This window comes from Balearica regulorum, chromosome 15, assembly GCF_011004875.1.
Source record: "Balearica regulorum gibbericeps isolate bBalReg1 chromosome 15, bBalReg1.pri, whole genome shotgun sequence".
In the NCBI taxonomy this organism is placed as follows: domain Eukaryota; kingdom Metazoa; phylum Chordata; class Aves; order Gruiformes; family Gruidae; genus Balearica; species Balearica regulorum.
The window spans coordinates 8,000,467-8,015,180 of NC_046198.1; the positions used below are offsets into that span (position 1 = coordinate 8,000,467).

At 46.4% G+C, this 14,714-nt stretch overlaps 1 protein-coding gene across 2 annotated transcripts; it reads right to left on the minus strand.

The window, feature by feature from the left end:
- Positions 1 to 245: 245 nt before the first annotated feature.
- On the minus strand, positions 246 to 14,667 carry GGA2 (golgi associated, gamma adaptin ear containing, ARF binding protein 2). 2 transcript variants are annotated; one of them, XM_010307143.2, is made up of 17 exons: positions 14,504 to 14,667; positions 13,747 to 13,831; positions 12,747 to 12,822; positions 12,144 to 12,242; positions 10,167 to 10,290; positions 9,012 to 9,115; positions 8,466 to 8,546; positions 7,411 to 7,548; positions 6,237 to 6,318; positions 5,176 to 5,295; positions 4,741 to 4,908; positions 4,430 to 4,485; positions 3,994 to 4,139; positions 3,022 to 3,191; positions 1,875 to 2,044; positions 1,330 to 1,440; positions 246 to 718 (listed from the first exon to the last, which is right to left on the minus strand). In XM_010307143.2, the coding sequence occupies exons 1-17, from the start codon at positions 14,535 to 14,537 to the stop codon at positions 608 to 610; spliced, it is 1,875 nt and encodes a 624-aa protein (XP_010305445.2). In that variant the 5' UTR covers positions 14,538 to 14,667; the 3' UTR covers positions 246 to 607. The 2 variants fall into 2 exon arrangements, with proteins under 2 accessions (XP_010305445.2, XP_075623211.1); XM_075767096.1 differs by having other exon boundaries at positions 247 to 718; positions 4,415 to 4,485.
- Positions 14,668 to 14,714: the final 47 nt, after the last annotated feature.

Here is a 14,714-nt window from a genome sequence, read left to right on the forward strand (position 1 = left end):
GCCGTTTTTTTCTCCCAGGCTGGCCCCAAAGCCCCCCCCCGTTCTCTCTCTTCACTCCATTTTGTAACTTTCCCCAGGCCCCACGTCCACCAGGGGCCAGGTAGCCCAACTCTTCCCATTCCTCAGGTTCCTGGCTGCACATCAGCGCACAGGGCCAGTGAAAACAGAGCGAGCAGGGCCCTGGAACGGATTCTGCCCTAGCTCCAAGCAGTGGGTTATGACAGGGCTGATTGTTGGTATAGGTTTCCTTTTTTTCTTTCTTTTTTTTTTTTTTTTTTAATTCAAAAAGAAAAAGTAATGGGAGAGCAGGAAAATTGGCCTGGAAAGCAGCAGGAAGCACTTGTATAGAAGAAGCATTAAGGCTCCTGGGCTGCAGGACTCTACAGCAGTTTTCTGTAAAGCAGGGTCAGCTACAGAAAAACACCGTGGCAGAAGCAGCCAGTTTACATTCTTCCTGCCAGACACCTGCAGACAGAAACCAAGAGGAAGAAGACGACAGCGGATCCCAAGGAAAGGAGCCATTACAGAGTCCAGGCCGGCACTGCTGGCACACATCCTTCCCCATCCATCGCTAAGGCAAAATGGCAATGTCCAATCCTGCTAAACTTCAGCTGCTGCCCCAGAGCTCTGCTTCTGGGAAGCCAGTCACCTCTCCCACCTCACTGAAGGGCTGCAGACCTTGCGTGAACGCTAGTTTGTATCGCAGTCGGATGGGATCCTGTAAGAGAAAGGAACAGAGTGGGGGCACGTCATGGTTGCAGATTCCTGGGCCCCTTCGGCCTCACCACTCACAGCCTTGTTGCAGTGAATCACCCTCTGAAAGGGAAGAGGAACACTTCAGCCATGTGGAAGCTCTGCACAGAACAAGACCTGGATCTTCATAAGACATACCAGGGAGACCTGACTGGGAGACCTGTGCAAGCCACCCAAGGGCATGCTTGGCAATCCAGGCCTGGCCAACCTTCTCAGTGACACCAATCTTTGGTCTCATAATTATTAAAAGAACTGCCGCCGATCACTTGTGCCTTGGGTGGCCTCATGTCCCATCAGCTGCAAACATCTGTGCAATGTCTACCAGAAGCCATCACTGCAGGCAGACTGAAGCAGAGCTGTGCGGGCCCTTGCAGCAACTGCCCATTTGATCCTTCAGATTATAGCTCTGAAAAGCTGTTTCAGTGGGAAAAATGTCTTTCCAGCAAAGCCCAGACTGCTCTCTCTCTCCCCTGCATGTCCCAGCTAATATTACTCTCCCCATCTTTCATACAAATATCCCACTCATGACAGTGACATTCTGAGTGCTCCACCAACAGAGCTAATCACCACACGTACCTTGTGCGGATTGGCAAGCAGCAGGACCTGGGATACCACTGCGGGGGGGAGAAAAGGGCTGAAGGCAGGCAGCTCAGAACTGGATGCTGGCTGTAACTTTATTTTCATGGTCTGAAAGAGAAAACAAAAGAAACGTTTTTTGATCCACGCTGAAAAAGGGCTGGGAGTATTACCAAGCCACAGAGCTGGTTAAAAAATATGTCAGCCAGCTTTTGTCATTTAATGACATGCACACCTCTCGACAGCCTACATCTAAAGGCAGATATTCCTAAATAGACAGTTCTATGCTGCACACACACAGGCAGAACGAGTGCCTTACCCAGGGGGCAAAAGCAGCGTGTCTGGAGCCCTGTCTAGTTGTCTCAAGGCCAGGGAAATACTCTGAAACAGACACCGGGGCCACAGGCACCACCTTCACCGTTCAGAGAAAGCGACCCATGCAATTTCCAATGAGCAAGGCAAACCCTAAGCAAGAAATGACAAACCTTCTCCTCAGGACATTTCTGAGTAGTCACACTCTCTTCTACTCATGATAGGCTTCTCACCTTTGGGACTACAGCCTGGAACGCTATGTCCTTAATTGGTTGAGCTGATGTGCTCAGCATGGAAAGAACCATCACCAGCACATCTGGTCGGCCAGGAACCGGGTCTCTGGAGAAGTGGAGCATAGCCTTGAAGCCATTCCTGTCGTACACAGTAAGAGGACAGATACTGCCTGCCAGAGACAAAAGGAGAATCAGAAACAAAGCATGGATTCCCCTCCCTTCTGAGGGCAGAACAGTCAAGACAGGATAAAGAACAGCAAAAAGGAAGCACGCATACAAACTTTTACTTCCTCCAGCAAACTCACAGACCAAGCAGCATAAAGCACCTGCCTGTGATTTACATTTCACCTCTAAGGTAGAGAAAGGAATCTGAATGTCTAAATTAGAGATTTAGCAGCTCAGATTTCAACAGTCAGCTGGAGAGGTCAGGTAGGAGTCCAATACAGCAATGATGGCAAAAGCAAAATGTAACTCTTCGGCACACACAAGACTTAGCCCCTTATCACCATTGCCTGGTAAATCCATGGCTGGCTATCACCATCCAGCCCTTCCAAAACCTGGTAAATCCTTCACTTGAGAGACCGAAGGCAGAAGACAATCAGGTCAGAATGTCTTTGCACCTGTCCTCTTCCAAAAGTAGTGATGGCCAAGGCTCTGCAGTCCTCTTAACAGGACGTGCCCTGCTCTGAGACACTGGGGTGCCACGCTGGGGTAACACTCCATCAGCTGGTTGCAGAGCTGGGCCAAAAAGTGTTGAATCGAAAAGCAGAGGTGAAAAGAACAACTCTGCTTTAGGAAGCGGGACAACTCCCACTCATAGATATCTTTTAAGCCTCTAGAGATGAACCTCTTGAAGCTTGATTAAAGGTGCTAAGGGCAAAGAATTTAGAAGCACATTACAAAGATTAGCCAGGATAGGAAACTCCTGACTACTGAGTAGGGAGGATGAGGACATTTCCATGGTACAATCCCTAGCACTTGCTCAAATTCTCAGATACATTAAGTCCTTCATAGAACAGTCATTACTTTTCTCCAGCCAACCCACACAGCATGAAGCTACTTTGGCTTGCTCCCCTGCAAAAATCACAGAAGAGTTCTAGTAAGCCTCTAGTAAGCAGAGCTGGGGCACAGAAATGATTGCACTTACTCGGTGTAATTGAAATTAAAGGGACAAAAAGGTTTTCTAGAGAAGCATCATGGGAAGCTGGATGCAAAGAGGCAGCAGGCTTCAGCTCGTAGCCTAGGCTGGAGAATGAAGTATCTGCCATTGAGCTATTTGGAAGATCTGGAAAGGGCAATTTCATTGGTGACAACTCCCTGGAAAGACAAGCATGTAGAAAGCTTATATTAACTGGGGAGGCTTCATGGTCTATACCATCTTCTGCTGTGTCCATTTGTGTTCAAATCCCTCACTCCTTTTAGGTATTAAAAAAGTACAAGCTTACACTCTCTCAGTTCTTGAGAAATTTGAAAACTGTCTCTATTTTATATGGAGAAGCTGCTGTTTCAGCATTCATTAAGACAGACTTTGATTTCTTGTACTAACGCAAAACTTTCAGGGCTATGGAAGTCTTCTGTCCCTATGCACAGACTCTCTGAAGCTCTAGTCAGTGAGATTAAAATAAGTTCTAGCTCAAAGACAATGCAGGAAGCTGGAAATCTCTCGTAAAATTTCTAGGCCTATATTATGGCAGACTGGATAAGCATATCATAATGGTCACTTGCTCTGAAGATCTGTGGATGATTAGTTTGGTTCACAAACTGTTAGGCTTCTACTGAATGCCTGGAAACTACTTTGCCACAGCCTGAAGAAAGCTGGGGAAAGTATTTTTTGAGTCACGGGTTATTATCAAGAGACCTGACTGTAAGGTTTTTGTTCCTTTAGCTCCAGATCACCATGGGATTTGTCTCCCCAAGTTTCTCACCCTTGGGAGGTCCTAGTGTGCAATTACACAAAGTGTAATTAACAGGTGCATAACTGCTGCTTAAGAGCCAATGCACAGATGGATAGCTTGCCATCACTAACCAGTTGTAGTTGAAAGGTTTTCCTAAACCTCACTGCTGTAAAACAGTATTATTCATCTTCAAAGTCGGACTGTATTATGCAGAGTTTGCTTACAAGGATAATGTCTTGGTCCTGGATGGTGGAGAGTGCTGATCAACCAGGCCCTGAAATTCATTCTTCTCTGAGCAGCTGTCTTCCTCCTGCAGTCCCAGTGTTTGAACAGCACTTACAATTTCACCATATCCATTGTGCACAGCAGTCTGAAAAATAAGGCACTTCTGGTTCATGCTATATGACATCAGCAAAAATCACACCTGTTCCACTGAAAATAATCTCATTTTTTAATACCACTACTTAAAGTAGAAATAAATATGAGTAATCTGGTTGCAAACTGCAAGTGAGATATTCATTGTAGAGCAGGAGGATTCCAGTTTCCCTTCAGAATAGAGTGGCATTAAAAAAGGTTGCCAGGGAAATCTAGGAGATCAAGAATCCTGCCTGATTTTTGTCCTTCGTACCTTATGGACTAACGTACCTGAGGATCACTCACCTCTGCTAAGCCAAAATTGGGTGGTGGTTTCTGTACCGCAGGAGAGCTGCTGAGACCTAAGAAAGATGCCAAAATGCCACCGATCAATTACAGAAACCAAGGGTTTTCCATAGGTTCTTCCTTTGTTGTCTAACAGCAGTTTGACTACAGTCTAACACCATTAAAGAAACTACATCATGAAAACTTATGACATGGGCTGAAAGGTCTAATTTCTCTTAGGACTGATATTAAAGTCAAACTTCTCCTGTCTTTATTAAACACCATGAACTCTAGTTACAAGGTTAACACTGTACTGAATTGCATATACAAACCTAATGACTTTAACTCCTCGTCGAGCAGACAGGTAGAGGTTGTGCTGCCATGGCGGGAGGTGGTGGTTACATTTGCAAGTTGGTCTGTAGGAGACTGGCATGTCGCCTCCAGTTCAGAGAAGTCAATCAACGTATAGCTCTTCATGCGTCTTGGAGTTGGCCGGCATTCTTTGGAAATAGCAGAAAGAGTTAAGGACCTGAGAGGAGCAGTGTATATGTGGGTACAGGCATGACCGAAAGGACTCATAAGTGAGGAACTTCAGGAATATTTTCTATCAAGCAAATGTAAAATAAAACAATGGTTACATAATAGTTTTCCTGTGTTATAGGATTTTGTCCATATTTATTCTCTGAGAAACACTTCCCTTCCAAACTCCACTCACACACAACATGCAGGAGCAGAACTGTCGTGGAACGCTGCAGGATGCTCTTTACCTGGTGCATCCGCAGAGCTGGTGACTGAACCTCCTCCACCACCGTTTTCATGGCTGGCTACAACCTGCCTGTACTGTCTGAGCGCCTGTGTGAGCCTGTCATTGGCCTGCAGTATCTCAGCTGGAAAACAAGAGAAGAAACAAAATATTGATGTTCTAACACAAGGGTCAGTTCCACGCCACTCTCCAAACTGCTCATAAGAAAGGGACAGTGCATCTAAGGACTTGCCTAGAGCAAAGTCTAGTGGGGCAATCTGCCTTAAGCTCCTGACTAGTATTTCATTCCATTTCCTGAAGTGCAGCATTTTGCACATACATCTGCTGATTTCAGGCCTCTCTTTCATTTATCAAGATCACTTTGAAATCTGATCCTATCTCTAAAGTACTTCTAGTTCCTGCCATCTCTTATGCACTTTGTTGTTCTCCGCAAGTTTTCCGAGTGTACTCGAGTCTGTAATCCAGCTGAAGAACCCTGGCATTCGTGGGTATGAATGAAATGTTGAGGCACAGGTGAGCTCTTATGGTGGCTGTTTAAGATGTCTGTTCAGCAAGGCATCACCTCAGTCAGGTTTTCAAGGCATATGGACAAGCCTGTGAAATGTAATCCTCTGGGAAGGGCTAAATTTTACAACTGTGGAATTCACAGATTCCGCTCATATGACCCTCCTCAGTATATTTCTTAAGAAATGAAAAAATATTCTCCCTTCTGTGTTGATAGACAGGGAGAACTTCAGTCTCTGTAGAGAAAAGACCTCAAAAGCCTTCAGTTCTCTGAACATGAGAACTCCAAAACCTCTGAAAACCACCTTGGCTGGAAGAAACTGGATTCACTGTTTAATTTTGGGCTCCAAGTGAAAATTAATAGCTTCCTTGGAGAGGAGTGGGAGGACACTTATGCCACTTCCTATGGGCATGGTTTAAAGGTGAAAGTGGAAAGCTTTGCCTGCAGGGGAGCAAGTGCCTAAGTATTCCCCCTCTCAGAGGAAGGGAATCCCCCACTTGTCAAAGGAAAGGTAGACAAACTTAACCTCCAAGAAATCCAAGGATGGTGTTGGCTCTTACCTAGAGCCTCATCGTCGTCAACTGTCTCACTGGCAAGGCGAAAGAGCAGTGGCCTGAGCTTCTCACAGCGTTGAAACAGAGTCTATGGAAGGAAATGTGTCACGTCATTGCTCAGGAGATCCCAGACACTCTCACACTTCTCTGTCCCTGTGACCACCTGTAATTGATGATACATCTAGAACAGGAAGATGCACTTTCTGCCCAGCTCCAGACAGAGATATCAATGCTGCGTGTTGCTGCACTCTTAATAATCCACAGTGGCCTGGAGGTACAGCCACTGGAACAAGGAGGCTTTGCTGGGATCTTCTCTGCCATCACATCCTCTCTACACATACAGGTATAAGATAGATCGGTATAAAATTACTCAGAGTATACAGGAGTGAATAGATTGATTACAGTACTCAGGGAAGTATAACAACCATCAGACAATGCAGAGCTGCTTGTGGCTCTCTTCTCAGTGTTTTAGGACATGAGGAGGCATGGAGGCAGCCACTTTTTCAGTCTGAAAGTAGGGTCTCTTCCATCTACAGCAGCAGCCCTCCCCAAAGAGATCTAACTCCAAACTCTGCCGTCACATATAGCCACGGGAGTAGTTCTTACCTACAAAAATTCAGTTGCCTAAAGTTGTTTGTTTTTTTTTTTAATTTGAGAGTCTGGTAGGCATCCTAGTGGAGTTCCAGGTATTTGGAGGCCATAAAGCTATTCTGACAGCCCTAACAGTAACATCAAATGTTTCCTCAGTTCACTGATACTTACCAGCAGCAGCTGACCAGTGAACTCTGGGCAGAAAAAGAGGAATCACAGAAGCCATAGCACAAGCTGAAGAACCCACAGCTTTCAGCTTCTCTGGTCAGATCTCATCACACCCACCTAACCATGCCCGGGCACAAGGGGATTCCCATGTGTTACGCCACTACTGGAGGAAGAACCGTGAGATCCCCATAAGATACCACAAGAAGAGCAGCTAACCTGGACAGAAACTCAAACCAGCACAGCAGGAGACAGTTCCATTCCAACTTCCATTACACTGATGGGAGGGACCATTATTCATCAAATATGCTGGAAACTATTTGCTGTGGTAATGCTGTTTCCCTGGCAGAATGAATCCTTTTGTCCTGGGACCTCCCAGTCATAGCCAGACAAAAGAACTTCTGCAGGAAAAAAGAGCATTTACCTGTAGGGTCTCCTGGTCACATTTGGATAATTCTTGTCTCTTGTAGTTTTCCAGTAATTCGTCCATACGTTTAACATTCTCAGAAACCTCACTGATGGCATTCACTCTTCTGGACACTTTAGCTGATTTTTCTTGTTCCTTTTGATGAAAAATGAAATAAAAGTAGATGATGATTTGGCTAATACAGCCAGTGCACGTGCTTGGCTGGGTCACTCTGGGTCACACTTGTTGGGGAGTTGCTTCCTGCTAATATCTTATTGCAGGTAGAGGAGGCACAAAGCGGCACAGGTAGGGACTCGCCCCCAACAGCTCCAGTATCAGTGCTGCACCGCACCTCCCTGTCAAGGGTGAAGATGGAAACCTCCTGCCCATCTCAGGACAGGCGTAAGGTGTCCTTATGCTGGCGTATAAGAATTCGTTTCACCACAGGCACAAGAAAGACTTCAAAATTAGAGTGGGAGTTGGTGGCTTCTGCCATACAGAAGGACACTCTCAAAACAACTGCAGGGATTTCATTAAACCAGACCAAATCTGCTATTTATGCAGGGAATTGGGATGCCCTTTCAGACGGAAAATGAAAACAGACACACCAGACGTGCACACACACATTACTTGTAGAAAAGAGGCAGTTCTGTACAGATGGGGCTTTTTTCCACCTGGGAACTGTGTTTATTTTTGGAAACTTTTTATCACTAATACAGTACTACTGCCAGGATCCCACTAAAGTGGAAGTGTCCTGCCATACATGCTCCTGGGTATAAATATTCCCTCTTCCTGCAATGGCATATTTTAAGGAAACAAAACAAAACAATCCCATGCTGTAACTTTGGAATAACAAATACTGAAACTCATCCCTCCTCTGGGACAGCGTAAACAGTTCACCTGAGACTGATGTCACAGCGAGGTTCCCATTGCCACCTCTCGGTGTTCCCTTTAATACCAATAAGGCGGCAGGCACTATAGAGGTCAGGTATAGAGGGCCCACTGTCAAAAACTGAATTGCCAAGTCTCCTCCCCGGCTGCAAATACAGCTTCTGACCCAAGGAGCTCCCTACCTCTTTAATCATGCTCTTGATCAGACGGTTGGCAGCCTGCAGGTCTTCAGGGCGGTTGCTCTTTAAAAGCCTTGCTAAGAGCTGTTGAGGGGAAAGCATTGGACAGCAGTGAGCAGCAGTCTCTAGGCACTATACTACAGACACACGTCACATAAGAGCAGGTATTGAGAGACACCCAGTGTCATAATGGTTTCTATAATCCTGGAAATATGTGGGTTCATGTCCCATAATCTAATCCAGGTTATACTGCTGCCTCTTACAGCTGCCTGCACATACTGTTTGGCCATTTGGGCCAGAGCTTCTGTAAGACCTGGAGAAACCCTCCCTCGGGAAAATTTAATAGAAACTGATGTTTTCTGTAAAAAAAAGTTTCACTTTTTCCTAAGCAAAAATTTCTGACAAAGCATCAGAGAATTCTCTAGCTATTGTACAGCATTATTCTGAAGACTGTCTGAAACAGCAAAAGCTCCCAAAGTATGACTGAGCCTGTTTTCTCATCAGTACAAATCAAAGTGAGGGGGTAGGCATGAAAACCCTAAGGTTTACCTTGGATTTCTCTTCATCTGTGTCAAAAATAGAATTTTGAGGTCTTGGAGAAGGGGGAGGTAAAATTTTGTCTTCTGGCAATTTGGGGTCTTCTTTTACAATCCCTGAAATGGATAACAATATTTGTTCAGTGGTGTCTGAGCTGTTAAAACACCAGTGCTCAACAGTGCATTGGATTTTGCACCTATTTCCTTCACCCCTCCCCAGAACTTCACAGAAGGAGATGGAGAAGCAAGGAGTTGCCTTAGCATGCACCCAGACAAAAGACTTCCCTTCCTCCCTTGAATTAAGCACAGGCCAAATGAGATTTTGAGGATAGAAAATAAAATTTGGATGTGCTGAGCTCCCTCTGGGTGAATTGCTAAAATTCTCCCATAGCAAGAGCACCAGGAGCACGCCAGTATTGACCTCGGAGCACGTGTGATTGCAACAGTCAGCACAGCCATAAAATGTAGGGCACCAAACACACACAACTGAATGTCAGCACCCCTGCTCAGCACCCCACCGGTGCCGGTGCTGTAGCGACAGCCCAGCCCGCAGCAGCCACTGCATAAAGGGAAGGCAGCGATGGCGAGGAAGCTTTCCGCAGCAGGACTTGGTGGAAGGCTTGCAAAGCCATTTGATGCTCGAAGATGCACAAAGATGGTGGGAAGCATCTAAACAAATTCCCTAATTCCCCTGAACTTCCACAGAAAGTATGATGGTACTTTCTTAGTTAAGCTATAAAACTTACTACCTGGGATATCAAGACGGGATTGGACAAATTGCTGGATTATAATATGGACTATTAAATATGCTGGAATGGATGAAAAATCCAGCTCAAGATCTCTCTGAACCCATCCCTCATAATCCTAGGAGAGTATTCCAGGGCAAAGATCACTCTGAGTTCGTCTTGCACCTCTTCCCTGTGCAACAGCCCCAAGGCTAGCCCGATCTTTGACTCAATAAGGCTGTTCTTTGGTAAATCTCTTCAAACAGTTACATGCATCCTTAAGTACCCAAACAGCCTTGTAAGTGCGGCCTTTGTCCTTTCCTCCTTACACACAACATTTCATGAAAAAAAGCTGAGTCACAAATTAAAGAGGAGCAATATCTGTGGTCTGAAACCATGTGACTTGGAAGGCTAAAAAGGAAACTGAAATAACAGAACTAAACCTTGTTTCTTCAGCATCTGATAAGCATCCCGGATTTTAACTTCCTGAGGAAACCAGACTGTCCAACTGAATATTACTTCTGTGACTCTTGACTTGACTTTTTCTGAAGACCAGGTTCCATAGTACTGAAAACAAAACAAGACAGTAAAGTAAGACAAAAAAGATTAAAATCAAAGAGTTAGTGCCAGATATGGCATATGGGTCTAGCCCCAAGTTGTTTGTGTGCAGAGACCGAGTAGCAAATGGATTCCTAACACTTTATGCACAGTGTTGTCGACTGTGTATCTTGTGGTATAAGAAACAGTGTGTACAGCTGTGGCTGTAAATACAAGGAATGCTATTAAATGTATAATAATTATATAAATCTTATATGACAATCAAAATGGAACCATTTAAAAACTTCTCTGATCAGTTATTGAATCTGAAACCAAAGGTAGGCTGTTCTATTTTAGTGAAGACAGTTCTGTGCTTGACTTGAAATATTTCCCTTAACTGCCAGCAATGCAAATAGCACCACTGGCCTCAGCCAGACCCAGACAAATGAAAACAGAACAAAATGAGAAAGGAAAGTTATTGACTTTTTTCAGCACCTGGATGTTTTCTCTGATTTCTCTCATTATTGCCTATGAGCACTCACTTTAATGTATTATAAAAATATCAGGAAGAATGATAAAAGCCACACACAAGCCTCCAAAACACTAGACATTTTTAATTCATTAAATGATACCTGTTCTGTCAAAACAGCAAACAAAACTCTCTGTAGCAATATATTCTTTAAACTTTGTTGTTTAACTGAAATTCCTTTACCAAACGTGGGACTGAAAGAAGAGGTTTTGCTGTTCGGTTAAACATTTCTCTGAAATCAGCTTGTTGCACCTCTGCTGTCAAGATGATGTAATGGAAAATGAAGCCTGTACACGCGGTAAATGTGTGCAAGACCCACTAAAAATGGGAATCGATTACTGAGTTGCTGAGAAGGGTATTTAAGAAAGTCCCAGACCTGATATTTGATGCAGAGAGGAGCAAGGCACAAAGATCACACAGTCTGTGATAAAACAGGTCTCCATTTTTCATCATGAGAGGCAGTGCCAGGGGACCCAGTACATCCACTCTGAACTCACAGCTCAGCTTCTCAAACTAAACTTCTCATTTCTGATGGCTGCTGCTTTTCTCAGGAGGCAGCAATTGCACTCAGAAGCAAAGTGCTCCACAGCAGGGAACAGGAATGAGAATATTGAATATACTGAATGAATGTATTGTGAGCCAGGGAAGTGGAGCAGCAGGAAGGGACTCAGCAGCTTCCACGTTAGCTACAGCTGATCCCTTCCTGTCTCCCCATGACTCAGGGCTGTTGCTGCCCGCAGGCTGGGAGCCCTCTGCCTGGCTTTCGGGACACTCTCAGCAGGACCCCCAAAAAGGCTGCATGAATTCATGACTGTCACATGATGGTGGAGCAAGGGCTGCACCGGTGCTGCTGAAGTCCGGTGTCCCCTGCCACTACCTAAGCTGAACCTTCCTGTTGAACAGGACCCAAACCCAGGCTAACCTTTGGCAGGAGAAAGCAACAAGGAAAGCAGCCAGAGCACAAGAGCTTGATGATAGAGCATAAGAAATCATGGGAGAGGCTGTGGGCAGCTCCTGGCATCTCTGTCCTCTGCCACTTCCCCGACCAAAGTTCTGTAAATCATTGAGAGGCAAAAGGGCCACAGGCTGAGAGGTCACAGGAACTATTTCAAGCTCCTCCAGAGTCTCTGACTGTCCCAGCAAAGTTGGATGAAACCACAAAGAAAAGGCTTTTCACAGAAAGAGACCCTGGCTTACATCTTTTACAGGGGGATTCACATCCAGTCCTTGTGCTTGGAGGCATAGAATGAATTCTGCTCTACTTCTATGTGAGATTAGTTCTAAGTTTTCATATCCAGCACAAAACAAACAGTGTGTCCCACCAGCAATGTCCCATGTTACCACAACCACCTACCTTTGGGGAAAGCACTTTAATCAGCTCATTCAGAAACCTGAATTTTGCTATTTCATTGTGAAATCTTTCACCGCAGTTATTCACACAGGTCTCTAGCACCTGCAGAAAACAAAACAGTACCAAACAGAAACTGTACACACAGGTCTTGGGAAATTTTTAAAATCTTTGCCATTATAATACTAAATCTAAGAACATTCTTGCATTCACAAATACAAGATACTGAGGAATTTGTAGAGCAAGCACATGTAATTTTCCTTCATGCAGCCTTCTTAAGCAGCATGTTCAAGACCATCTGCTCTGTTCTACCCATCACTAATAACTTGTGGGCCACTGACCCTGTGGTGGGACCACAGGCCAAACAGCAAGAGCTGCAGACCACTGAAACACCTCAGCAGAATGACAGGGGAAGGAACAACAGCAGTGACTCCCTCCATTGTACCCCGGTTTCTGTATTTCTGGTGCAATGGAAAGTTAAAAGGGAGAGACATCCAAGAGAAACAGAAAGGGAGAGACATCTAAGAGGAAGAGACAGCTATACTGTCTTATCCCTCAAACTCTCTTTCCAAGTTACTGCTGCCTCTACAGATGGATGAAAGCACTTACTGTGAGAGCATGGAGAGCTTCCATCTCCTGAGGTGACTGTATTTTATGTGCCAGCAGCCTCGGTGCAAGTGATGGGCTGGGGAGTAGCAGAAGCAAGTCAGACAATGCACTAGTTCCCAAGAAAAACAAAGGCTGCTAATTTTGGCCTGCAGAGAAGAGCAACTGCTGGATTCATGACCTGCTACATCAGACCCCCTTCCTCTGGCAGAGAGCTAGCCTGGGGCATGCACACACACAAGGGGCGAGAGATGAATTGAAGCAGCTTGTGTGACCCCACTGCCATCCTCCAGCCATGTCCAGAGACTGTCCTCTGGGAGGGAGCCAGCTGGGGGAGGCTGGGGACTGTCCCTGGGCAGGCACAGGGAGATAGAGCTGGCTCTGGGCAGGCACAGGAGCTTTGATTCACAGCCCGACCCAGCCTGCTGACTGCTCCTGTGCACACACACTGCTGGGAAATGGGTGTCAGACTACGGGCTCTGAATGCACAGGCATCTGCTCTAAAGAAAGAGATGTTCACTAAGCTCTGACAGGTCATTTGCTCAATTAGTTTCTGCTCCTTTCCACAGAGCAGAGACTGTCAGCTGGAAGGTGGGGAAGTCCCAGCAGAGATCTCCCACCTCTCCGAAAGAAAAAGCCAAGGCTGAGCTCACTCAGGGCTTCCCTGCAGAACCCCACAGCAGGTATCCTTGCCCAGTCTCCCAAGAGGCCGGTGAGGGCACAGTGGCAGGACCTGCTGCCTCATGGGCTGCAGTAATGGATGTCAGAGCCCGTTCCTAGACATCAACCTCCACCACGTTGCCATACACCTCTTTGCAGCTTATTTACCCGTTCTTGTACGGGCACTCTGAGGAACAGCAAAGCCCAGCAAACACTCGCAACTGTCTCTCCAGGCTCCCTGCACCGCGGCTTACAGGTCCCGTTTCCCCCCACAGCCATGAGACAAGCTTGGAGCCAGACGCACAGCCCAGAGCGAACACAAAGAGCTGTCTGTCTGCCTTACCCTTCTATGTCGGTGTTCACCTGGTCACAGAACCGCTGGATGCATTCCCAGTTTTCCTCTGGGATACTTGGGTCAGTGGCTTTATCTTATGCAGAAAAAAAAAAAAAACAAAACCCAGCCTCAGTGCAAGAGGCGTGCAAGCGAGTGGCACAAGGCAGGAAGCAGCTCAGACCTCGCACTGCTACCGAATGCTTTAGGGCTTTTTGTAAAAGAGGCAGAAATGGAAGACACGGGACGAGCAGGAAACAGCTGTTACTAAAATCTGCCTAAAAACACAGTCTTGAGTACACACTCTTAGAGTGAAAGTCAGGCATGAACTGAGGTTTTCAAAGCAGCAACAGCATGATGTTGCTCTTAGCACACAGCATGAGAAACTGTTAAAAATCATTTATAGGCAGCTCTCCCAGGACCAGACTGCAAACCTTACTGTGCTGGCACGCAGGCATGGTTTACCCTTTTGCAACAGGGCTGCACAAGTGCCCATCCCAAAGCTCTGCCTGCACGGCTGAATTGAGGAAAACAAGTCTTTTTTGGCTTTATCCACTCCCCAGTCTAGCACTCAAATAGCTTTGGCAGGGCTGAGGCTGAGGATGGACAGGAGAGATGGGGAGCAGGAGAGACGCAGCAGGTTAAGACAGCACCCATGAACATCACTCTGAAAGGGCTCTGCGGAGGAGATGGACCCTTCCCCAAGGAGCTGAAGCTGCTCCGGTGCCCACCCGGTCAGGGCTGGCCCCCAGCCCTCAGCCCCACTCACTGAGCCACTGCTCCAGCTCCCCGGCGCCAGCCATGGACTCTCACTCCGCTCCGCCCCAACGCCAGCAGGAAGCGGATCCACCCGCCGTCGCTCCTTGCGTGCCGCCGCTCACCCCTGTGGGAAGCCCATGCGAGTTGTCGTGGCGTGGAAGTGTACACTATGGCTGTGGGCTGGCTCGGTAAAACATCCCCACCCACCCCTCTGGCTGCTC

What these genes read in the sequence shown, in the direction of transcription:
- GGA2 (XM_075767096.1), bottom strand. Translation starts at nt 14,537, where the DNA reads ATGGCTGGCGCCGGGGAGCTGGAGCAGTGGCTCA. An exon ending in TCAGATGCTGAAGAAACAAG is followed by an intron (nt 9,116 to 10,166) that starts GTTTAGTTCTGT and finishes TATCCATTTCAG; the next exon opens with GGATTGTAAAAGAAGACCCC. An exon ending in CAGAGGTGAGTGATCCTCAG is followed by an intron (nt 4,140 to 4,414) that starts GTACGTTAGTCC and finishes CTTATTTTTCAG; the next exon opens with ACTGCTGTGCACAATGGATA.